This window comes from Apus apus, chromosome 2, assembly GCF_020740795.1.
Source record: "Apus apus isolate bApuApu2 chromosome 2, bApuApu2.pri.cur, whole genome shotgun sequence".
Lineage (NCBI taxonomy): Eukaryota > Metazoa > Chordata > Aves > Apodiformes > Apodidae > Apus > Apus apus.
The window spans coordinates 77,374,429-77,401,797 of record NC_067283.1 but is presented as its reverse complement, the minus strand read 5'-3'; the positions used below and the strand labels follow the sequence as shown (position 1 = coordinate 77,401,797).

The window sequence follows — 27,369 nt, the reverse complement described above, 5'->3', positions numbered from 1 at the left end:
AAAAATGAATGTATTTCTGACAGTGAAAAGAGTATTTGCTACTCTCTACCAGATAAACTTTATGCCAGGGATTAAGTACTTGCTAGCACAGTATGTGATGGGAAAAAACAAATGTGCATGACCTGTGAAACTTAGGCCAGTCACCAAGGAGGGCTGCCACACTCCTGCATGTACACCTGCCTGTTCTCACTTAAGAGAGCTGAAATGTGCTGAGACATATGTGTTCACAATATCAGAAACACAGGAGCACATATTCTTTAGGTTGTGCCAAAGGAAACACTCATTTTTTTTTTTAATTTATGCCTATTATCTGAGTGTAAAAGCTAATATTGAAAAACACCTCTTAGAAGCCTGTGTGATATACTCACTTATCACAGAATAGAATGATAGAATCATTAAGGCGGGAAAAAACCTCTAAGATCACGCCCAACCATCAATGCAACACCACCATGCCAAATAAACCATGTCCTAAAGTGACATGTCTACCCATTTTTTTAACACCTCCAGGGACTGTGATTCTACCACTTCCAAGGGCAGCCTGTTCCAATGCCCAACTGCTCTTTCAGTAAAGAAATTCTTCCTAATATCCAATCTGAACCTGGTACAATTCTAGGCCATTTCCTCTTGTCCTAACACTTGTTCCCTGGGAGAAGAGACCAACCCCCATCTCAATACAACCTCCTTTCAGGTAGTTGTAGAGGGCAATGAGATCTCCCCTCAGCCTCCTCTTCTGCAGACTAAACAATCTCAACTCACTCAGCCACTGCTGTTAAGACTTGGTCTCCAGACCCCTCGTCAGATTTGTTGCCCTTCTCTGGACTTACCCCAGCAACTCAATGTCCTTCTTGTAGTGATGGGCTCAAAACTGAACACAGATTTTGAGGTATGGCCTCACCAGTGTGCCCCTCACGGGTGCATGATCATAGAATCATCATAGAATCATAGAATCATAGAATCTTAGGGGTTGGAAGGGACCTCGAAAGATCATCTAGTCCAACCCCCCCTGCCAGAGCAGGGTCACCTAGAGCACATCACACAAGAACGCATCCAGGTGTGTTTTGAATGTCTCCAGTGAAGGAGACTCCACAACCTCCCTGGGCAGCCTGTTCCAGTGCTCTGTCACTCTCACAGTAAAAAAATTTTTTCGCATATTCACCTTGAACCTCCTATGCTCCAATTTCCACCCATTACCCCTTGTCCTATCACTGGTCATCACTGAGAAAAGCCTAACTCCATCTCCCTGACACTCACCCTTTACGTATTTGTAAACATTGATGAGGTCACCCCTCAGTCTCCTTTTCTCCAAACTAAAGAGACCCAGCTCCCTCAGCCTCTCCTCATAAGGGAGATGTTCTACTCCCTTAATCATCTTTGTAGCTCTGCGCTGGACTCTCTCAAGCAGATCACTGTCCTTCTTGAACTGAGGGGCCCAGAACTGGACACAATACTCCAGATGCAGCCTCACCAATGCAGAAAAAAGAGGTAGGAGAACCTCTCTTGACCGACTAACCACACCCTTTCTAATGCACCCCAGGATGCCGTTGGCCTTCTTGGCCACAAGGGCACATTGCTGGCTCATAGTCATCCTCCTATCTACCAGGATTCCCAGGTCCCTTTCTCCTACACTGTTCTCCAGCAGGTCAGCCCCCAACCTGTACTGGTGCATGGTGTTTTTCTTCCCCAAATGCAGAACTCTACACTTGCCCTTGTTGAACTTCATCATGTTTCTTCCCGCCCAACTCTCCAGCCTGTCTAAGTCCCTCTGAATGGCAGCACAGCCTTCTGGTGTGTCAGCCACTCCTCCCAGCTTAGTGTCATCAGCAAACTTGCTGAGGGTACATTCTATATCCTCATCCAGGTCGTTGATGAAGATGTTGAACAACACCGGTCCCAGTACCGACCCCTGAGGGACTCCACTGGTCACACACCTCCAACCAGATTCTGCCCCATTGACTACAACTCTCTGACTCCTTCCCATCAACCAGTTCCTAATCCACCTCACTACCTGATCACCAAACCCATACTTGATCAACTTATCTACAAGGATGCTGTGGGAGACGGTGTCAAATGCTTTACTGAAATCAAGGTATACCACATCTACCGCTCTACCATCATCTATCCACCTAGTAATTTCCTCATAGAAGGCTATGAGGTTAGTCAAACATGATTTACCCTTGATAAAACCATGCTGACTGCTCCTGATGACCCCCATCTCCTTGATATGCCTGGAGATAGTGACAAGAACAAGTTGTTCCATCACCTTTCCAGGGATGGAGGTGAGGCTGACCGGTCTATAGTTACCCGGGTCCTCCTTCTTGCCCTTCTTGTAGACTGGTGTGACATTTGCTATCCTCCAGTCCTCAGGCACCTCTCCTGTTACCCATGACTTACCAAAGATGATGGAGAGTGGCCTAGCAATGACCTCCGCCAGCTCCCTCAGCACCCTTGGGTGCATTCCATCCGGACCCATCGTTTTATGGATGTCCAGATTACTCAACTGATCCCTAACCCAATCCTCATCTACCTGGGCAAACTCCTCCTTTATCTTGACTTCTTCTGGGGCTATATGAATCTGGGGCTCATGGGGAAATCCTGCAGGAGTAAAGACAGAGGCAAAGAAGGCGTTCAGCACCTCTGCCTTCTTTATATCCTCTGTCACCAGGGCTCCCACCTCGTTCATCAGAGGGCCAATATTGCCTCTAGTGTTAGATTTGGTAGCTATGTATTTGAAAAAGCCCTTTCTATTATCCTTAACCTGACTTGCAAGGTTAAGTTCCAAGGAGGCCTTAGCTTTCCTAATTGCCTCCCTACATCCTCTGACAACAGACCTATATTCCTCCCAAGTGACCAGCCCCTCCTTCCATGATCTGTAGATTTTCCTCTTCCACTTGAGTTTGCCCAGTAGTTCCTTTTTTAACCATGCAGGTCTCCTAGCTCCCTTACTAGATTTCCTAACCATTGGGATGCTCTGATCCTGTGCTCGCAAGAAGTGGTCCTTGAATGTTGACCAGCTATCTTGAGCCCCTTTACCTTCTAGCACCCTGTCCCATGGGATTTCCCTTAACAGTTGAATAAGGAGGCCAAAGTTTGCCTTGTGGAAGTCCAGGGTTCTGATCCTGCTGGGTATTCTGTTCCTTCCACACAGGATCCTGAACTTCACTTCCCTAGTCTTGCTTACCGCACTATTTTTGATATAAGCTAGGATACTCTTTGCCTTCTTGGCCACCAGGGCACACTGCTGGCTTATTTTCAGCTGGCTGTCAATCAGAATCCCCAGATCTTTTCTGCAGGGCAGCTTTCCAGCCATTCTTCCCCAAGCCTATAACATTGCCTGGGGTTGTTGTGGCTGAAGTGCAGGACCTGGCCCTTGACCTTGTTAGACCTCATACAACTGACCTCAGTCCATCGATCCAGCCTGTTCAGATCCCTCTGCAGAGCCTTCCTGCTCTCAGGCAGATCAACACTCCTGCCCAATTTGGTATAATTTGAAAACTAACTCAGGATACAATAGACCCCCTCATTCAGATAATTGATAAAGAAATAAAACAAACTGAGCTAACTGGATTTAATTCTATTCACCACAAGTCTCTGGGCTCGGCTATCCAGCCAGTTTTTTACCTAGAGAAGAGTACACCTGTAAAAGCCATCAGCAGCCAGCTTCTTTAGAAGAATGCTGTGGGACACAGTGTTAAAAGATTTACTAAAGTCCAGGTAGACAACATGCACAGACTTTCCCTTACGCACCAGGTGGGTCTCAGAAGGAGATCAGGTTGGTCCAGCAGGACCTGTTTTCATTAACCCATGCTGGCTGGGTCTGATCCTCTGGTTGTCCTGCACATGCCATGTGAGTGCACTCAAGATTAACTGCTCCATAATTTTCACTGGTACCAACGTCAGGCTGACAGGCACCTAGTTCCCTTAGTTCCCTGGTTCCTATTTCCAGCTCTTCTTGTAGAATGGTGTCACACTGGCAAGACTCCAGTCATCTGGGCCCTCCCCTGTTAACCAGGACTGTTGATAAATGATGGAGAGTCGTTTGGCAAGCTCCTTTGCCAGCTCCCTCAGTACTCTTTAGTGGATCCCATCTGGCCCCATAGAGTCATGAGTGTTCAGGTAGCATAGCAGATTGTTAACAGCTTCCTCCTATATTATAGGTGTTTATTCTGCTCTCCATCCCAGTCTTCCAGCTCAGGGGTCTGGGTACTCTGAGGATAATTAGTCTATTAAAGACTGAGGCAAAGAAGGTATTAAGTACTTCAGCCTTTCCCTCATCCTTGGTGGCAATGTTTCCCCCCCACTGCATCCAATAAAGGATGGAGATTTTTCCTTATCTCTTTGTTTTGTTGGTAATGTATTTGTAAAAAACATTTTTGTAATCTCAGCGGACAGATTGAGTTCTAGCTGGGTTTTTGCCTTTCTAATTTTTTCTCTGCATGACTAACGAGACCCCTACTCTTCTTGAGTTGCCTGCCCCTTCTTCCAAAGGTGGTAAACTCTCATTTTTATTTTGACTCCCAGCAAAAGATCCCTGTTCAGCCAGACTGGTCATCTTCTCTGCCAGTTTGTCTTATGGCACATGGGGACAGCCTGCTCCTGAGCCTTTAAGACTTCTTTCTTCAAGAATGCTCAGCCTCCCTGGACCCCTTTGACCTTCAGGACTGTCTCCTAAGGGACTCTTTCAGCCAGTGTCCTTAACAAGCCAAGGTCTGCCCTCCAGAAGTCCATGGTAGTGGACTTGAGGGTGGTAGTAGATGAGAGGCTTGAGCCACTTAGGAGCCACCAGTTTGCACTGGAGCCCAGAGAGCCAACTGCATCCTGAGCTGCATCAAAAGAAGTATGGCCAGCAGGTCAAGGGAGGGGATTCTCCCCCTCTACTCTGCTCTTGTGAGACCCCACCTGAAGTACTATGTACAGCCCTGCAGCCCTCAGCACAGGAAAGATATGGAGATGTTGAAAAGGGTCCGGAGAAGGGCTACCAAGATGATCAAAGGCCTGGAGCACCTCTGCTATGAAGACAGGCTGAGAGAGTTGGGGCTGTTCATCCTGGAGAAGAGAAGGCTCCAGGGAGACCTTATAGTGGCCTTCCAGTACCTGAAGAGGGCCTACAGGAAAGCTGAGGAGGGGCTTTTCACCAGAGAGGGTAGTGAGAGGACAAGGGGTAATGGTTTTAAACTGAAAGAGGGGAGATTTAGGTTAGACATCAGGAAGAAATTATTCACCACAAGGGTAGTAAGGTGCTGGAATAGGTTGCCCAGGAAGTTTGTTGATGCCCCCTCCCTGGAGGTGTTCAAGGCCAGATTGGATGGGGCCTTGTATAGCCTGGTCTAGTGTGAGGTTTCCCTGCTCACAGAAGGAAGGTTGGAACCTGATGATCTTTAAGTCCCTTCCAAATCAGTAAACACTGCCTTGGAGCAATCTAAAGTATGAATGAAATCCTGGCTTCAAGAAAAAACTTTAAGAATGTAACTATTCAGCAAATCACTTAGGCATATGGGTAATTTGAAGAACCTTTTTTAAAGTCCTGAAGCAAGTAAGATTAAATAGTTATACACAAAAGAAGGGATTTATTTGGGATTTATTATTGGAGTGACTGAAGGATATATAGTAGCTTCATTCCCTTATTGCATGGTCTTCCTTCATCATATTCTTCTGTTCCTTAACCATGGCCAAAAATTTAGCGGTATAATTGGTAGCCAGAAAGCTCTGAGGAAAAATCTAAGCTGTAACACAGTAACTTTCCTTACGTGCTCATTTTTCCAACTATAAAATAAAAGCAGAAAACATTAATTTGCCTTCCCCTGCTATCGCTGCAATATGGACAGATAAATCTTTATTACAACACTTAAATCAATTCTTTGTTAAAAATAATTTCTCCTATTTGATAATTCTGTGGCATCACTCCACTTAGTAAGTTAAACACTTTGCAAACACAGGTGACTGTAAGATAGCCTTCTCCTGATGTCAGTCAAGGTGTGCATGGCTGTATAGATACATTTTCCAAATATTTAACTTGTAATCAGGTTTTTTAAAAAGTGATATGTTGAGAAACTATTATTTCCTTAATTCAAATACCTGAGCTTAAAACAAACAAACAAAAAGAGCAAAGTTGGACATTGATGCCAAATTCAGTCATTTTCAAAATCTAAAGTAATAAGTCTCTGCTGCCTCAGTGTGCTCTTTCTCTAGTAAGGCTGTGGCATTTTTTTTAATTTTAATTTTAAGTTCGTGTAGCTTATTTGAGGTTTTCTTTAATATACCATTTTATTGCAGTGACTTATGTTATTTAAACAAGACAGAAGACAAAAAAATGACCAGTTCAACATGCTAAAGACTTGTGCTACACATACCTGCATAAATAAGGTATTTCAATATTTGTATGGCACAGCTATGATACAGTAGATTTTAGTTAAGGATAGCACTTCATGCTGTTGAAACAATCAAAGTAGAAAATCTACAATTACTACTAGATAGGAGTTTAAATCACTTACTCATTAGAGTTACTCTGAGCTCTGGGATTTGTTTTCCCCAGATTTACATCTCTCTTGCTTTTGAAGATCAAAATCACTTGACACGGGAGACCAGATAAAAGCAAGGCTTAAGTTGGCAACCCTTGCCAAAAAAACCCAACCAACCAACCAAAACAAAGCAAAACAAAAAAACAAAAACAAAACACACAGCCAAACAAACAAACGAACCAACCAAACCAAAACACACATTAAAAACCCCCAGAAACATACCATTCAAATGGTAAAGACCATATGTGACTGTTCTCTGGGCTGAAGTGCATTTTCACTCTTCACTTGTAGTGAGGATTCTGTTCTAGAAATTTAGAAATTTGCCTTTCTGTGCCAGCCCCACCCCCATAATGTCTTTTATGTTTATTCATAAATTCTAAAACCTTTGAGATAAGCAGACCTTGATATACATAAAATCTTGAACTTGTGAAATATCAAAGCTAAAATTAAATGTACCTAAATATGGCCTAGATATATTGCAACTTATCGCTTAGCTCATAAAAAAGCTTAACATTTTGTTATTGTTTTGATGAATCTACATCTGTTAACACCCAAATACAGGCCCATGCATCATCTGTCTAAAATCTGAGTATAGTAATTATTCAAGGTGTCTTGTCTTCCCTCTGAAATTTCTAAATAATTTACAATCCAAGGTATTGATTTTGCCAAAAGATCAAGAGTGGCAAAATCTGCCAAACAAAATTCTATCCTAACTCCAAATAAAATAATAAAATTTTTAAAATATAAAAAGATGTGGGCTATAAATTCATTATCAGACATATTTTAATCACTGAAACGAACAGGAGAATTTTTTATAACTCGCAGTTGAATAACACCTCTAGAATACTACCTATAGTTGCTCAAACTATTCAATTTTCAACCTTGTTTCAAATGAAAAAACAAACAAACAAACAACAAACCAAACAAAATGCTGGAATATATTATGTTGCTGATTTTCTGTAACTTGATTATTTCTTGACTGGTTGCTCAGAGCAAAGCTACGGGAAACAAATATGTAATTCTTCCTGTAAAATGCCAATTACATAATAATAATAACAATAACAATAATAATAATATCAACAACAATAACTATTATTATCATTATTATTATTATGCTCCTGGTAAAACCCCAGACCCTAAATGACACTTCTTTTGACACCCACAGTCATACTTAACAGTAGGAGGAGATTTTTCAATTATAACAGCGCATCAGTCTTTCAGTATTACAGCAGTTGGAGGGTGGATATAGAACAGTATTTACAGCATGACAAAGAAACAGTTTTCAGCCATCAGAACTTAGTTCTGAGAGAAAGACAGTGAACAGCCACACAGCTGTGAAGGTTTGTTAAAAAAGCTATCAAGTGGATTTTAATAATACACACAGACACGAGATACAGATTAAGTCACTCTTCTGTTATATGGTGGTTGAATGCTTATCTTCTATCTCTTAATTGAATGCTCAGACCATCACTCTCTTGAAGAAGGAGGAAGATGATCTGTTTTATATAGGATTATTAAATATTCATCAGGCTTAAAAAAGGGAAAAGAGAGAAAGACTGAGAAAGGCTTTCTGAACTGGTGGTTAAAACATCAGGATGTTTTCAAAAAATGAAATAATTAAAGCTGCATCTGCAGCATCTTGTATGCATTTTACATCTCATTGCAAAAATCAAAATAATGTAACCACTTTTTCAGCCACTTTTTGCATAGGATGTAACTCTGAACTCTGAAAATGTCACTGGCTTTCTTCTGAAACAGAATTATGTACATCTACTTTATGATTTCTGACAGTTCTTAGGCCTTAATTGACATCTAGCTGCTCAGCAGATTAAAGTTCAAATGGTTCTGCACAGGCAGATTGGGGACAGGCTTAGGTGACATTTTAGGCACTCATGAAACAACTTCATAGAAATTTACTTTTTTCCAGGTTCAGGCAGGTACTGAGATACTTCATTTGCAGTTAGATAAATAAATCATGTGGACATCTGTCTCTGCATAGCATACCCCCAAACACCTACTGTAATAATACTGAATTTGAACTGTATCTGATCTGTTTGGGTTCCAGAGATATTGCTTGGACTATCTGGCCAAGTTCCCAGAACATTTTGGTTCACTTTTATAACATATGCTAGCAAAATGTAGGTGCCTACACATTAGGGATGCACAACATTGCTTGAGTAACTTGGTGGTTGGTAGAGCTGAAGCTACTAAAAGCTATTTGGGAGTCTGAAGACTGACTAGAGTTTTCAAAACCCTTTAGGTGCTCTGCACTTAGTGATATCAAGAAAAAAACAACCAACCAAAAAAAACCCACCACAACAACAAAAAAACCACAAAAAAACTCCAAACAAGCAAGCAAAAACAAACAAACAAACCCAACCAACCAAAACCCAATAAAAAACCCAACACCTTCAGTGCCACTCTTTCAGTGCCACATTACCTTTGCAAATCTGGCCTGAGAATATGCTGATAAAAAAACATTCACAAACAAGATCCACTATTAAGTCTAAAACCTCTGTTTACTGTTGATGAAAGCAGTACTTAGACAATGCATACCGAGTCCACAAGTCAGCACTCAAATCATAAAACACATTTGTAAGCTGGGCAGGGAGGCTCTTGTGGGCTTTAATGTAAGGGGTCTTGGTAAAAGTACCACTGAAAATAGATCATTAGGACATCCCTGCAAGGTAGCTGGTGGTTTAGAAAGTCTCTTGCACTATGCTGCCATAAAACCTACCCTGTCATCATTGTTACTGTCCCCTTGTGCTACCCAAAGCAAATTGATAAAGGTGGCAAAAATATAAAGCATGCAGGCTGCAGCATAGGTATTACTGAACTGTGACAACTTCAGCTCTACAACAAATCAGAAGGATGTGCTGGTGCAGTTCTTATCCTGTATCTTTCTTTTAAATCAGCAGCTCAGAGATTTTTTTATTGCTGTGCATTGGCCCAAAGAAAGGATTCCTTCTTTACTGCTTGCCAGTTCAATTATCAGTTTCACCGGGGTTTTCAAATTTAGGGAGCTGCTTCCTTGCTGCCATCTTGTGATTCAAGCAGCCAGTCTGACATCTTGGCACCTTTCAGATCATTTATGGAAGGTCTTCTTCAGAAGGAAAGGCTAGAATTTTATTTTATTTGTTACACAGAGAAGGTGATGTAGAAACAGAGGATTCATTCAGAACCACATGCAAGAATCATGAAAAAATCCCAGGACTATCACACATCTGCTGAATACTGTATGATAAGGTTTGGTTTGTGTTCAGACATGAGGTGATATAGAATGAAAGCAGAAAGAAGAAGTGGATGAATTTGGAGCTACTGAACCAGAGAGCTAGCAAGTGGGGCTGATAATTTGAGCATATGTGTCTATATTATCTTTTGTAAGACCATAAATTTAAGGTTTGAGCACCTGAACTTGACCTTCAGGCATCTTTCTCACCTGAATTCTTTCAAGACTGCTGAAAATATTGGTAACTTTGCCCTAACACTTAAAGGACAGCAGAAATAAAGGGGGTTTAGAGGCAAGCAGCGAAAATGATTGAAAATTTTTGCATATAGAACTTTAAAAATTTAATCTGTTTAATTTAGAAATGAGACATCTAGACAGGGCATGATAAGAGTCGTATACAGTAGCTAGGACTATACCAAAGCTAAATTATCTTTTCTTATTAATCTTTACCTTCCGGACTGAAAGTAAAAAATGTTAAAAATAGCAAAAGGAAGAGCTTTGTAGAATGGCGTGATCAATTTAGAGAATGTACAGTCACAAGACCTAACAAAATGCAGATAGATAGGCTTGTAAGGTGATATTCCTACAATATGGAATACATAGCCATGTAACTATCTTATGTTTCAAGTGAGTTAGGATACTGCTTTAGATCAGAACAAATGGTAAAACTGATGCTTGCTGTACTAACAGCAATAAACACATATGGAAAATGAACTATATGGTTGAGGAGATATTCTCCAGCTGCAGATAACCCGACCTGGTTATTACTGGATTGACTATTGGAATTCATATTATCTTTTATCAGCTAAAATATCTACCCCAAAATATCATGCCAGACTCAGTGGGAGGACTAGCAGTCAATTAATTATTTCCAGTGAAGATCATCAGCTGTAAACAACTGTGTACCAAAATGCAAAAGCTTAGAGGAAATTGCACCTCTGAGGGCATCTGCAACACTCTCCATCAATGCCTGGTGTTGATTAGTGCAACAGGTTATCTTTGCTGGAGGACCATGCTATTTCCCTGCTCCCTCAGAACTGCTCTATAGAGTCTCACTCATACCTGGAGTGTCATTTATTTATGAATGAATATCCCTTAAGCTTCTTATGAAAATAAAGTATGGTCCTGAAGTCTGTTAAAAGAAACAATAGCAGTCTCTTTAAGAGTGCCAGTCTGAATCAAGTCCAAAGCAGAATTAGAAGTATTGCATTTATCTCCAGTAGATCCTAAAATGAAATCTGTAGAGTTTGTAAAGCTTTTCCTCTTTCTCTGCTATCATTCTTTACTTTCACACCTGCCTGAAATCAGCACTCATCTTTATTTCCAGTCATTTTCTCTCTAACCTTCAATGATCTCACTTTTATTGCTGGTTTCTGAACAAAATGTCCCCAGACATCACTGGCAAGTAAGGATGTCTGACCAGTAGAATATTGCTTTGCTGCGACAGGCTTTTGGCCTTTCAATTCATACTATTTCACTCCAGGAAAAAAATAAAATAAAAAATACTGGCAGTCCTGAGTTTTTAGCAAAGAGGACAGTTTATATCATCTCCATTGGTCTTCTTCCTATGTAGCTGTGACTTGTTAAGCTTGTAGGTTGACTAGCTTATCTGGGAAGCATGGCAACTTGTCTCAATTGTGAAGCATAGAAATTAGGAAACAGTCAAGCCTGCCAGGTTCCCAGCTCCTGAGAAGACCACCTGGCCTACAGGTTCCCAGCCAGTGCTTAGCTTGTCAGGTTGATATAAAAGATGCTCTTCTACTAATTTGGGAACCACCTGTTTAATTTGCCAGACACCAGCTAACCTGGAGGATGACTCAGCAGGCAGCCATCTAGTTTTTTCATAAGCAGTTTTGATAGAATTACATGTTTGCATCTTTCAATTCTACAGAAACTTAACAATAATGACTCTTGTGGAAAGGTTCAGCTCTTTTGAGACCCCTGTTTGTCAAAGGCTGGAGGGATGTCAGGCTCAGGTACCCATAAGATCTTTAATTGTTCCATAGTTAGGAAAAACCTATGGTGTATGGGATAGATATTGGGCTGGACTGCCCATCTATGCTGTTCCTTACTACAAATAAGGAGAAACATCAAGGAATCATTAAATCCAAGGCTTACAGACAGATACACTTACTAATTGGCCGTTATGTCATTTAAAGATACTTTAGTATGTGCTGTTCTTCATTCTGCAGATATTTTTAGACCTCTGTTTTATGTAGATTTTTTTTTCCCAAGGTATTATTTTTATCTGCAGTGCCTTTGCTGTAGACTTTAAGCCTATGGGATTCTCAACACAGAGAATAATTTGTCCTTAACAGAATATCTGGGACCCACAATTTATTTATTTATTTGTGCTTGTGATTTTTTTATCTTGGCTCTTGTTAAGCTAGATTCTCACAAACACATTTCTTATCACTCCAGGCCTTCCTAGGATTACATCTAATTTGCCACATGGAGTTATTTCTGCACACAAAATTAAAGCCCTTAATCATATTTGGTTTAGTGACTCCCATTTGCTTAGTAATCTTGAGACTGTTTTGCTTTCTGTTTTGTCCTTTGCTAGGGCTGTTGATTGATTCACACAATCCATCAGTGACTGATTTCTTAGACCAGTTATCTTAGTACAAAGTAACACTCATATCTGCTTTTATTGCTCTAGTTTACTGCAGTTATACATATATAAATGGGGATTAAGAATACTAGATGTGCACACACTGTCCATACAAAACATAAATATCAATCAATTTTAATCTTGGCCTGTTCTCATTGCCTACAGTGTCTTTATGAGATGATAGCTAGGACATGATTACTTGTCATAAATGAAGAGCTACCTCGTGCCAGTGAAACCTTGCACTTGTTTCTTCTGTGAAAAATTATAAATAGAACTGAGCTTATAAGCTAAAAATAGCTCAATGGCTGGAAAGCAACTTTAAACAAAAATTATATTCATTGCCATGCAGGCAGTAGCTTGAAAAGCACATTTTATAAAACGTTTACAGTCACTCAGTGGCTGAGAACAGTAATACTTTTAAAATATGTTTAATGTTTAAAACCACTTGGTGCCCAAAGGAACAACTCTCACTGAAAAGATATTTAATGTTCATTTTGTGGTAAGGAAAAAGCAACTTATTCTTAATTTTTAACATCTACAGCTGATCAGTGACTACTACAGCAACAATCAATACAACATGTTTGATGTTTAGAGATGCTATGTGCTTGTGTCAAAACAACTCCTACTCTCTCAATACTGCACTAAAAAAACATGCCAGTACCTTTCCCTCAGCAATAATATCATTAACAAAATAACTCTCACATAACCCCAGCAACTCCTATGCGATACATCTGGAACCTAAGATGATTATGCAAACCACAAGACAGTACCAATAATTACAAAGCTTCTCCTTATATACTAAAAGAATGATACTCAGCACCATGAAAATTACCAACATACATTTAGAGTAAAACCAAATAGCTTAATTTTAATAATGAAAGTATGGGATAGTTAATCTAACAGGGGGGTCTGCAGCAAAAGACTTAGGTGTGATGAAATATAAAATGTTATTTATTTTATGTTACTGCACTGGAGTAAAGTCAGTGTGTGGATAGGAACATAATGGCTTTATCTGCCATGACATGGGTGTTCAAGTTCACCCTCTTCCAGTTAAAGACAATAAAGTAGGCCTGTATATACATGAAGCAAGACTCAACTGCTTTTCATGAATTCAGCACTGCCATTGACATTTTGGGACTGTGAAACCTGCTATCAGAAAACACTCTACAGCGCCTCACCTTTTTAACAGTAAAAGCTTCTCAGACATTTTGCTGTGTCCATGTTTATGGGGTTCTGTCTGTCAGAGCTTTCATTTTACATAGGTTCTCCCAGCTAACAATATTTGCCCAATCTTGTTTTGCTGACAGTTTCCAACAACCAGTGTGTGAAGTGAAACTCACGCTGAGTATGACAATAGCCACAATCCTTTCATCAAGCAACCTTTGATTCTCTGCATTGTTTTCTTCCTTTTGATCTAAAAGGGTTTTGTCTCTAAGGTTTTTCACAGTAGTTGAAGCTGCCTAGGTTGCCTACTGTTGTATCATCATGTCAAGAAACACTTGTTTCAAGAGCATTTACTGCCTACTTGTAATTTTCTCTCAATATCTCTGTGTTGGTTTTTTTTCCACTTCTGTTTTGTTTTGTTTCTTTTTTTTTGTACAATGCTGCTTACACCTGGGGAAAAAACTCTTTGACAAAGGCTAAGCAACCACAACCTCTTTTTCCTTTTACTTCTTCCTTAAAACTCACCTTTCTCCACAGTGGCTATAAAATTTAGTGTGATAATCAGTGCAATAGTAATCTGTGTAGGGTAAGTTACCATCTGATACAGCTTCAAGATTTAGAACTGAAAGGCAGTGATGGGACATTAATTTTTCTAAAAAGTGGCCTATATGACCTAGGGCACTAGGTGTGACCCAGGAGATAGATGAATTGGTACACTCTGCAATAAAGTACCAAATCAGAGGACATGTTAAAACTACTCGGTGAATCAGTGAGTATATAGCTCTAGATTACTTGCATAGATAAACAGTATCTGATTTCCAAAAGTCAGGTTCCTAAGCAAAAGCTCTTAAAGAAAAAAGAGGGAATAGCCTTTTCTAAGATAACATCTAAATAAAAATAGAAACCAAATGGTAGGAATAAATTGCAAGTCTTTATATTAGAGGTAGATTGCCACTTGCATTTCCCTTGGATCTGAACTCCTAAGTTGGCAGTGAAAGAGAATATATACGCAGGTGACAGCTTGACAAAACTAAAGCTTGACTGCAAAGCATTACAGGGGAATCCTAATGTAACAGGTAACTGAGGACAGGGGATTTCAAACTGTGAAATACAAAGTAAGAGGCATAGGAATAAATACCTTATAGGTACTTTCACAGAAGTGGGCTGTACCTTGGTCACCTGTTAGCTCTTGATCTAGGGATCACTGTGGAAAAACCTCCAAAGTTTTCATCTTAATGATGAACAGTGGTCAAAAAAGGGAAAATGATTGATGGGAAATACTAGATGAGGGAAAAAAGCATAAATGAGAGAATAAACAAGAATATTAAAAATATTTGTGTCTTGATTATGACATCCAATTCCCATTATTGTCTCTAAGGACTTGATAACACCATAAAAAAGCATGGAAACCAAAATGGAGATGGAGGTGCTGCAGACAGGGGCAGACAGATTATATTGCCAGTTCTCTCTCCATAAGTTTGTGTAATACCCTTCAAAAATATCTCTGGCCTTTACAGATTCCCAAAGTGATATCTTCTGCAAAAGCCTGGATACGTTTTTGGAAGTCCTTAAAAATATATTGCCAGAAGCCAGGAATCTCTATCAAGGGAAGTATCCCTCAGTATTTGCTCCAATGCTTTACAGTCCTTCCTTTCCCAGCCTTTTATCAGTGTAAACTTCAGGCTAAACTCAGGCACACGATACTGAGAATGCAGGTTCCTACCCACCAGTTCATCAGGCTGCTTTTCCACAAATTGTAATATTTTCACATGAAACTACATAGACAGATATATTAAACACATGTTCCATTTGTGAATGTATATATATGAGCCTTTATAAATATTTAAGTGTAAGCCAATGTTTAAATATAATAGGTCAACTAAATATTCACTTCAGAAGGAAAACTGCCAGGCTATTTTTAGGATGCCAATACTGTGAAAAGCAAATCCATAACACTCTTCAATTAGTTGCCTTGCACCACGGAGGATAGCCAGTAAAAATAATCTGATACAGACTTTATAGTATAATTGACTATTTTAGTGTTACAGTGTAGTGTTCCAATTGGGGCAGCTTCAAACAGAATATTCAAGCTTAATCAGTAAGACAGCTATTTACTGTGAACAATTGCCCCCCTAAGCAATGAAGAGTTAATCTAGTGGAAATGTATTAAATGAAGTTGCCTAGGAAAGAACATATGGAATCTATATATTATGGAATTGATAGGTTTAGTGCAGTCCTAGCCGGTCCATGTATAAGCATAGAGGAATAATGGAAACAGCTTAGAAAACATGCAGTAGGCTGTGACAGAAGTTGCAAATTTGTCACATGTAATTCATATGATCAATTACACTCAGCATAGCCAGTGAAAGAAATGCATGAGAAATGCAGACATATTTCTGTGGATATTTTTATGTATAAATATATAAAAATACATAATAAGATCTTTTCCCTTAATGTGTGTTTAACACTGGTATGTCCTTACTCTAAGTCACCTAGAATATAGCTTTGATAAGGGTATAACCTTGGTTTAAACTCACAATATATTTGCATGCTTACATAAGCTGTAATGCAACACAAGCTGCCAGAAGCAACACAGTTGATTAAATTTTACTTAAGGACAACATATTTTGCTAATGCTAATTTACAAACTTGGAAATTACAGCTCCCTTTTCCTTCCTCATACATAAATTTCCATTTCTGCTTTGTCAAAAAATTTAGAACCCTTATTAAATCAAGACAATTTTTTCAGAAAAAGGTATCGATGAAACCAATTCAGTATCAGGAAAAATAAATAAATACATATTAGTAGTCCAGCCCTTAAGCTTTTATAAGTCTCTTCTTAGCCATAAAATAACAGCATAACAATCTCTGTTCTTAAAATATTAGTTCTGGATTGTAATCTGACTCCATCTCCATAGTCTCTCTGAAGGGAATTTTAAATCATTGTCCTTTCCAACATACATTCTTCACCAGAAAGTATTCTTTACCCCATTTACTATGTGAGCAACACACTGTCAGATTTGGAGGTATCAATATCCACCCACAATAGAAACTATGCACACTTAGAAACTACCAGAAATACAGTACCCTTTGTGTTACATCAGTCAGTAACTAAAGGGCTTTTCAGGAGAATATATTTATATTTGTGATTGGCTGTCCTCTCCATCATACATGAGCAGATTACAGTGCGTGTATGGAAGGAACAAGGCTAGATGGCCATTCAAACTTTTAGACTAAACCAGGTAAGTTTCCTAGTTTGCAGTGGGCTTACATTGGAGTTTTATAATACAGTAAACTCCCTGCTAATATTTTTTTCTTTGTAAAAGGCATAGAAGGAATTTGGCTCCAGTAAAGAATGCACCACCAAAATGGCAATCCCAAAAATCTCACAGTATGAATTACCATAATATTTTAAAATAAGTGGTATTGATAAGAGAGAAAACGAAAAAAATCCCAGTATACAGAAACAGTGTAAGTTTTTATAGAACCTCAAAGTAGATTTGAAGGGAAAAAACAAATTTCCACCTAAAACATGCATGGAAAATAACACACCAAAGTTCTAGAAAATCTACCATGAAAAATTTGGGTATGACAGATACGCCTAAATCGTATCTGTGTGCAGAAAACCAGATATTGAGGTCCTGTGAATTTCCATTTTTTGTACCTGTTCTATTAAAAAATCACAGAGGTCCAACTTTTTCATTGACTTGCAATTTTATTATAGGTCTGTGACTGGAACACTGAGTCCAGGGATAAATGCTAAAGCATTTCAGCCATCAAATCTTCAGTGACAGCAATTAGCACAAAGGTCAGATATGTTACAAAACTGAGAACAGTGCAGCCATAAAAATTTCTAGGATGTGTGCAAGGGCTCTGAAGCAAACTTTTCTGCCTAAGAGTTCCCAGCCCCACTCAATCCTCTCTTACGGCTGCAGATTGTGGTACCTCAAGGGTGTTTCATACAATACACTTTATTGCACTGTACAAATGGAATATATATACTATACACTGGTTGTTAAGTCATGAGGATTTTATTAGCTGCCTTGCTTCATTGTTCTTGATCAATTTTCATCCATCCTGTATTTTTCTTGTAGAGGAAAATAAGAACTGTTATGGATAAATCTTCTGAAGGTAGTGAATGAGACTGAACAAAGTGAAGTTCAAGAGGATGCATTTTTGTCATGGCCTCTGTTTCCAAAGGAGAATAGATTGAAAAGCATTTATTTTAAAATGCTGTACGCATGAATCATTTAGTCATGCAACTCCCAGTCAATGTAAAAGCCACAATGCATGGCACACCCTGAAGAGAGTTTCCCATTAAATACAACCATCATTAGCATTTTGTCTGCTACTGCACATACATATTTATGAAAATAAGAAAGGAAGGTGAATGGAGAGCAACAGAGAGACAGAATGAATACAAGCACTGCATTTCACTGTGTAAATAGCATTATTCATTATTATTTTTCTCATTTCTTTCTGATCAAGTCTTAAAAACAATTTAACAACTAACCATACATTCACTGGTGGGAAAACTTTATTCTGAACTTGCCACAGAAACAGATGTGAAAATATAACAAATGTTTTCCATTTATAAACATTAGAACTGTAAATAATATTACTGGACGTCTCTATAGGGGCGACAACAAGAGCGCACATATGTAGTGAATCTGTAGATGCACCTCTGTGGGTGACAATAGTGAACTCATCTCTACACATCTATGGGACCAAAATGATTATCTCTACGTGTCTACTCATATCATGTTTTATCACATTCTGCCTTTATCACAAAATTTAAAATACTAGCTCACTAATTCCATATAGTAACTTGTGTAGATATTTAGTGGCCTTCTGGATTGTATTTCAAAATATCACCCGCTGACCTGCATATCTAAAGGGGCAAGAGGATCCCTCTACACATTTCAGAAGGTTTCCAAAACTATTAGCAACTACAGGGAGCATTAAGTGACTAGTACTGGCTTGTGAAGTATTGGGAAAACACAGCTTAGGAGACAAAATGGCAATAAGCTGAAACTAGTACTGGGAAGTTAAAGACTTCCCAGCCCAGAATGAATTAACTTCTGCTACCTGTAGGGAAGCCTGAAGTGCTACCTGGCAGCACAACAAAAGCAGTGTGCTTGAGTTGCTAACACACTGCTCAGGACCACTTCAGAATCATCCATTAGGCAGAGAACCCATTTAGCGTATTCTCCTGCTCCAAACATGATTTTTGTCTTATCTGGCAAATGCCTATTTTGTAGAGAAAATTCTTCAAACAAAAAACCTTCCGTGCTTCAGCATCTTTACTACAGTTCACCTTTCTTTGGAGATAAATCTATTCTCTTTTCTATTCGCTAACTTTTTGAAACCTTACCATGTTTCCAGTCAATCTTCTCTTTTTCAACTTAAAAATCCAATGCACTTAATATTTTCTTGAATATTAGGTTTTTGAGACCTTGAGCCAAATTTGCTGATCATTTTTGACTGCTGTTTTTGCATTGTTGAGAGCCACATGAAGGCAATCATTACTTTTAGCACTCACAGTGTAGCAGGACTTGGATAAAGAATTGTCTCCTAATTCACAAGTAGGGGATCATGCAAGTGCTGCAGGAGTTTAACAGCCACAGACAGGGACAGTAAATGGCAAGATGATGCTGTACAAACTAATTCTGTGCAGCAGTGTTAGCTAGGAAGAGAGGAGAACACACTTCATCATGTGAAATAACAGATTTGGGTGTACACAGATCCCTGGACCTCAGTGTACCTGCCTTGAATATCTTTTTTTCTCTCTTCCTGTCCTCAGAGACTTTGACACACAAGCTCTCATTTTGCAGGAGAACAAGTTTCTAAATAAGCAAATAAAGCTAAAACAAAATGGTACTCTGTCTATTTCTAAGCACAGAGAGTCACATTTCTAATAATAAGTTTTAGAGGTTATATTTTCATTTCAGCCTTCTCCTTACTTTCTCAGCAGAAAATGCACATTGAGACCATTAAGTAATATGCAATTAGTTCTCAAGTGTTTAAAGATTCTTACTCACCTACTGGAGACATTTCTGGGACACTGGCAACATAAGGTCCATCCAGGAACTTTGGCTCATTGTCATTAATGTCCTGCACTTTGATGATGAACTCTGATTCAGGCTCTAGTGGTTTCTTGGTGTCAACATCCACAGCCTGAGCTCGGAGTGTGTAGAAAGGTTTTTCTTCTCGATCTAGGCTCCTTATGGCATGAATGTCTCCTGTGGTCTCATCAATGGTAAAAACGGTGCCAGCACCATCTCCTGAAAGGGTGTATTTAACAGTGCCCACTCCCTTGTCCAAGTCCGAATGAAGCTGGAGAAAGAAAAAATAAAAAGAACACAACATTAATGGCTTTTTCTAGGCTGGAAAGCATTTATTTTATTTTATTTTATTTTATTTTTATTATGTAATAAAAGGCAACTGAGGAACGAGTTTCATAGGTCCTTAACTGCCTTTAAATGCATGGAAAAAATGCAAGTAACATGTTATCTAATATTTTTATTGCTGTCTAGTACTCAGCACAGAGCATTTAAAAATTCTGCTTGCTTTCTCCCATGAATACTGTTCACTATTAAAACTGCATTGAAGGAGGTCTTCAGATTTGTTACAAACTGAAATTTAAGACCAAGGATGGAAAACCACGATTGTGAGATGGCATGAGTGAGTGTCAAAAGCTTTCACAGGCATGTGGCTTTCAGAGAAGTAGAAGAGATGTTAATTTTCATTTCACACACAAAAGCTTGACTGACCCTTAAACTGAAACTCAAACCTGGTTTAAAAAAGACAATGTACACCTCTCAATTACAGTAAACACTCAACAGAACTAAAAATACTACCTCTTTTAAATAAATACGTGATTGATTGATTGCCTCCTTTCTGAGAGTCATAGTGCAGACAGTTTGAAACTAGCAGTCATTTTGCTCATTGGAAGAATACAGTATTCAGTAATTTCTGCCTTAATTCTTTCTGCCTTAAATACCAATATTCACATTTTCCAGGCTGTTAGTATGCTAAATCTCTAATTTGAAAAAAAAAAAAAAAAAAAAATAAACTTAAGTTCTTGAACATTTTTGTCCATTTGATCAGTGTTTATACTACTATAGTGTGGCCATAAACGTTAGTTCAAATGCAAGAAATTTTGAAATCAAAATACAGTGTGATGAACTTCTTTCTCACATGCCTTCATTTGTTTCACACTCATCCTTTAAATACATCTAAGTGTTTTGAATACATACTCAAGGTTACATCACTGATGCTGAAAATCGCTTTTAAAACATTCACCTGTTTGTCCCATCTAAGGAAGACTAAAGAGATCTACTGTAATGGATACAGGTTGGAAGAGAATTTTCAAGAGTAAATCCCCTTATGCAGTATACCAAAGCAATTATGAATGTAGGCTTTATTTACATGATGTACTACCCAAGGTGAAATACAATAGAGGAAGCATGGGACATGAAAGGAGATTATGTAGAAAATGAATGACTGAGAAACTAAATGGTTTTGGTAATGGGGCAAAAAGCTAAGCTACAGAGAAAGAGGTAAAGGCAATTATTAACATTTATAGCTATTGCCTTGAAATTGAAAATAGGTCCTTGTGAATGTGGAAGAGGTCATGGTTTGTGGGACAGAGCGAACAAGAACATAATCTCTTCTTTGTCCGCTTTTTTATCCCATTATTCCTGCTCAGTGAATATACTAGATTTTGATCTTTCATCTAACTACCCCCTGCATGTGATCTAAAATTACCTCTCCAGTCTGAAGTAAAGCATTTTGCTTCTTGAGCACTCCTTCACTGTGGAAAGATTCAAAAGAAGTTAATTCTTTTCCTCCTAGGGTGCTAAATATTTTCTTGCTTGCAAAATGAAAAGACAACTGAGTCTGAGGTAATGAATGTTTATTTCTTCCTCATCATTTTAATTTAAGTGGCTCACAAGTTTCCTGTTGTTCCACTATACCTTGCTCAGTTAAAACTTAGTATTTTCCTTCCATTATCCTACAGAGGCTTAAAGACACACATGGACTGGAGAAAAAAAAAAATAAAAAATTATGAGACAGCTCAAAGAACAAATGTTAGAACTTTCTAGAGGGAAACACACCATTTTCTTACTTGTGTCCCTGTATTAAATAAAGTATATCTAGGCTTTATTGTGAAGTCTGTCTTGTTTCATACTCTTGGAAGAATATCACAGAGCAAAGGAATGTGGTTTCAAAGCAGGGATTTGTAAACGGGGAAGTGTGCCATGAATATAATCTCTACTTCCATCTCCAGTCATCAGATTTGGCATTAAAGATGAGATGGCTGAGTGTCTTTCTGATTGACAGCTGAAATTATGTTCAACTAGTAACAAATTGCACTGCTGCATTGCATGTGTTATTTGAGTGCTTGGATTACACCAAAGAGAAATAATTATAGTTGTTTCCCCAAGCTGGGGAAAAAGTTGAAAAAATATAACAAGAAAAAAGCAAAACAAAAGGTCCTATGAGAAAGGAAGAGTGACATACAAAGACAAGCACAAGCATAGCTTTTTTTTCAAATGTATTGGAGCAAACAAGCTTTCTAACTGGCACCATTAGCAATTCTACAGTTATAGATGTGTTTACTGTTCTTCACAAATATCATTCAGCTACTATAACATTGAAATAATTCCATTTATTTAAGCAGAGTTGTATTGCTTTGCTTTAGCTGGAATCTGTCACACTGTATTTATTCATCAAATCACGCTAATCTGATTTCAACGTAGTCTTCTTAAATGTCATTGCTGGACAACGGGCAAATGGATGCTTATTTGTAACACACATTGAGCTGTGCTATTTGTGGACCAATTCAACATCACAAAGTGTCTAATTACTGTAGGGGAAGAGCTGATTGATGTATTTAAAATGAACTAAATTCTCCAATAATAAAGGGCACAGAATACTGAGATTCAGATGCAAGGACAAAGAGAGAGAGGAACTATGGCCTGTTGGACTTGCAAAATGCTACAAAATAATAATGACTTTCAATGTCTAAATTTTTACAGAAAGCAGTTTAGTTTAAAGAATAAGTGCCTGCTAGTGTGTCTCTGATTTATATGTTACAAAGTATATTGCAATGGAAGAAAATACTTTTTTTTTTCTCTTCTTTTTTCCTTTTTTTTGGTGCAGAAAAACATAGAAAAGATTTGTGAGAGAACAGCTTTTCTGGCACTGTATCCAGTAGTAGTTTTGGTTTTGTATCCCATTTCTCCTACTTGCTTGTACTTATTTTCCAATTCTTGTTCTTCTGCTATTTTAGCAAAAGTAGAGTACAGGTGAACAAGTACTCAATTTTTACCTAAGTCCCTCATCAATGTGTTTACATTTCAGAATTACTTGAATTTACTGCAACAAGGTGGTAAAGATTATTGCTTTCACATTGATTTTTTTTCTTACTGTTTTGTTTTCTCTGCATATCTTATATATTAAAAATGTCACAAAGGTTTGGAAATGCAAGGGATTAATTTCTACTTCGGCTCAAATCTGCACTGCTTTTTCTCACTACCTAAGTAGCACAGAGTTTAGTGTCAGATCTTCGGCCAAATCTGCCCCAAGTGTAAAATCAATGATTTCTTGCAGCAAACTCTGTTAGTGCAGAAAATAATGAATATTTTTCTGTGATGGCAAATTAAGATACATCATCCCATAATTCTTGCTAATGTGTGCAAACAATAAGACACATGGCAAAGTAAATGACTGGTAAAAAAAATAAGTATTAATAACAAGATGGAGGCTATTGTGAAATACATTGCGTAAATCTATGCAGAAACTATGAGAGCATTGTTCAATCATATCCAATACAAGATACCTGATTGAGTAAATCCATGTGATCTACCAGTCTGATTCAGCATATAACTAGCTGAAAGCTAATCTGCTTCAGAGAGGATGAAATATTTGGTAACAACAAGCACACCTAGGAAGAATTATTCATTCAGTTCTCCAGGCAGCTACATCCAATTCCTAACAGGCATTTGTATCATTTTTATTTAGCAATGAATTAAGAGCTTACTGCTTCAATAACTCAGTGATATTAACTCCATGTCACTTTGAGGGTTCATACACCTGCACAAATATTTTGATATTACATATGAAATGCATTAGTTAATGTATTTCCAGAACTGCTGTATACTCCCAGTTGAGTTCAACATGGTAGTAGTATGGATCAGAAGTAATTGTTTCTTAGTGATAGTTTGCTCCCCAGTAACCTAAGCATCTGACTGCAAGCCAGATTTGTAAATTGGCAGACATAGGTAAAGAAATCAGAAACAAAAGAAGCTTAACAAATTGCAAGATAGTCTAGCCATAAAATGCAGTAATCGCTTTACCCTCACAGAACATGCAAGAACAAGAGCTACAGTGTTCACTAGGATTACTGTGATCTTAACTTCACAGCAGTAATGACATTGAAACATTGTTGTATTAATTTACTGGTTCCCTTTCTCAATTTCCCATCCATAGACAATAAAGGAAAAAAGGTAGAGAAAGAAGTATAAAAGTTGCAAGTGTCAAGGAATGTTTAATATCCTTAAATTATTCATCCTGGGATATACTTTAAGATTCTAGGTCCTATTCCACTGTCAATTTCACAGGCTGAAAAAAAAGCCACTGTTCAATTTATTTATTGCTAGTAGATCAATTTAAATGCTACATTGAAGTGCTATCTGGACTGAAAACACTGCTAAATGATCCAAGATATTAACCCTTCACTGTATGTAAAACAGTACTGGTTATCCATACTATATCTGTATCTTTACATCATTAATATTTAAGCAATATATTTTAGGACCTTATTCCATTATTTCCTTTGCCTCTCTCTACTTCAAAGTACCCCCAATTGCTCTGTAGCCACCCCTGTACTTCCCACCCCTGCCCTTTCTTGGGTAGGATGCACAATGAAAACTGCTTGAGAAGTCAAAATAGCCAGTTAATTCCAGTATTACCTAAGACTGCAAACATGGAATGATATCCTAAGTTGTGAAAAGCAGAAATAGGTTAAAAGCTCATTGTTGTATGGAAAACATAGATACAAGCAGATATATTCTGGCAATTCACAACTAAAAAGGTCTGTGTGTTGGAACAGGGATGCCCACTACAAGAGAGGCGGGTGTAAATAAGAGAAACATTTGATACTAACCATCTAAGATGACTTTCTGTTTGGAACATTATCTTTTTAAAAAATACTACCTCTACACACATTTTCTATTGGTAAGAACCCTATGGTCTACACAGATTGCATATTTCCTTTAAAAACTCAAAATTAGATTCTAATGCACTGCTCTTATACAAACATATTTTTCTTCTCTCTAAAAATACATAAAAGTTGACAATTTTCTCAAGATAAAAGGAGGGTGGTGGTGTGAGAGACTTTAATTCAGGAAACTGAGTAATAAAAACAGCAATACAATTGCTGTTACCAACTCCAAATATTTTTTATTTCTTCCCTCTCCATCTCTCTCACACACACACCCAGTCTGGAGGACATTTAGGGAAAAGGCAAGATCTGCTCACAACACACTCTGTGCAAATGCTTCTTCATCATAAAAATTTGGATTACCTAGTACATCTTCTGAATACTCAGCTAACATGCATTAATAAGGCAAGACTGCAGACTAATGCTTGTGCTGGGAAGAGTTAGGACACTACTACATAACAGGTCAGATTAACAAAAATCTGTAAAATAGTCATATGGAAAGAAGTAGCAACTAAAATCATAGAACCATTTAGGCTGGAAGGATGAAAAAAAAAAGTTTTTTAAAGGTCATATGGAAAAAATGTTTTTTTTTCCTTTAAAGAGTGAGCATTATTTGCAATAGGAAGGCGTGTCCTAGTACTAGTACAAGGCTTTTACAACAGATACCTAACCCATAACTAGACCTTCTTAGTGCTATGAAATTTTAAACATACTTAAAAATTTAAATTAAAGGATGTATATACATATATAAAAATATATTTTTTATATATATGATAATATATTAAGTATATACTAGTAAGTTGTATCACCATGACTAGTTTTCTTATGGATGTATCACTATGGCTTCTTCTCCTACATTTAGTAAAATATCTGCTTCCAAGAATAGGCATTTTTCTCTCTAATTTTTATTAAAATGGTAATAGACAACACAGTTCTGCATCTTAATATATCTTTTGTACACTGTCCAAATTAGATGAGAATACTTTATTTTTCAAGAGGAATTCAATAGAAAAGTTTTCTACTCTTTTTCTAATTATTCCTGTTTGGCAAACAAAGCTGAGTTTTATTTAAATTAAAACATGAATTATCCAATTAAAAAAAACACAAAACATTATCTCCTTCTGTCATGAGGATTTATTTTAAGCATACTAAGTCAGACCAGACTTCTCCAGTAATGAGTGTGGCTGCTAGTTAGTAATATGATGGCAAATAAGTAATTAGTAAGGAATAAAAACAGTATCTGATGTGGTCAGTTCAAATTAATCCTTATCCCTATCACCATCACTGACTTGAGGGACCATGGATTATTATTTTTCTAATTTTGCTCTACAAGAATATTTTTGTTGCATTATGAGAAATTCAATACTAACACTTGAAAAAGCACATTTCAAAATAAATATTTTTTTCTTTCATGAAGTGCAATTGTCCATGAACAGAAAAAAATACTACTAAATGAAAAAAAATTGCACTAGTAAAATATTGAAATAATGAAAATTTGTCAATAATATTTCATTATAATTTGATTTTACAGGTAATTGTGTATGTAAGTTACAAGTTGCATATATTTCTGACAATGATCTTACTTCACCACTTCAGCTGGAGTTGATAAATAAAGAAACATGGTTTCCTGGTCCTCTCTCGTAAACTTTAATTTAAGAATCACTATTGGAAATAATTTATTTGTTAAATTTTTCTTACTGAACTCATGTACTGCATGTTACAATGTGCTCTGTGTATATATGTTGATAGGTTTAAGTCCACAGTTATTTTGAATTCCATTTGAGAGAGCTATTCTGCAGAATGGTTAACAGATGATGGGACTATGAATCTCCTCAGGCCGCTAGGTATTAACACAAAAGTAACAACATAATCACAGTTTACAAAAAAAAAAAAAAAAAAATTCCAGTATTGGCCAGTAGACAACAACCGAAGAAAAAACTTCATGCAACTTATTAATTTCCAATTTCTTCTTCCTCCAATGCAATTTTATACATCCTGCTGAGGTAATATCAGCTACAATGCAGTGTGCAGCTACTGATGACAGCTAAGTGGAAAATTATTTCACCATCTCATTAAATTTTTATAATTACAAAATTTTTCAAGCTATTTAACAGAACACAGTAGAGAATGGAATCTGAAACCCTCATATCCAAAGACCTTAACACATCACATGGGAAAAGTGAGGTTGTGCCATGTATCCTCAGACATAGTTGTGGCCTCTTCTTTTCACTATTATGTAGTGGAAATCTACGATATACTACCTCCTTGTTCAAAGGAGTCTGTGCAAGACTTCACCTGTTACAAATGAAGGCATTTCAGTTGGCACCAGTAGGGCTGGTTTTACACCTGTGAAAGCACTGGTGCTCCCTCTATCAGTGTCTGGCTGGAGCCCTAGTGGCTAAGGAGGAGCATAATGCAGCTGCCTGAAACTGAGAAATGAGGAAAGGGAAATTGCCATAAAGAGGGATCTGCAGAAAATTAATCACAGCTTTCAGCAGCAGATACTTGTGTTCCTTTTCAAGGCAATACCTTTTTTTTTTTTTTTTAATTCTGAAAACTAAATGAAGACATTACAATGAAATTCTATATTCTTGCTATTTAACTGTGTGTGCTCTGCAAA

The 27,369-nt window shown here is 37.7% G+C and overlaps 1 protein-coding gene across 5 annotated transcripts in view; it reads right to left on the bottom strand.

The window, feature by feature from the left end:
* LOC127380456 (cadherin-12) overlaps positions 1-27,369 on the bottom strand; it is a 545,741-nt gene that overhangs the window by 101,567 nt on the left and 416,805 nt on the right. For all 5 annotated transcript variants that reach the window (XM_051609381.1, XM_051609385.1, XM_051609384.1 and 2 more), the window contains one exon: positions 19,561-19,855. In XM_051609381.1, coding sequence (XP_051465341.1) covers positions 19,561-19,855 — 295 coding nt within the window. The remainder of the gene's footprint in view (positions 1-19,560; positions 19,856-27,369) is intronic.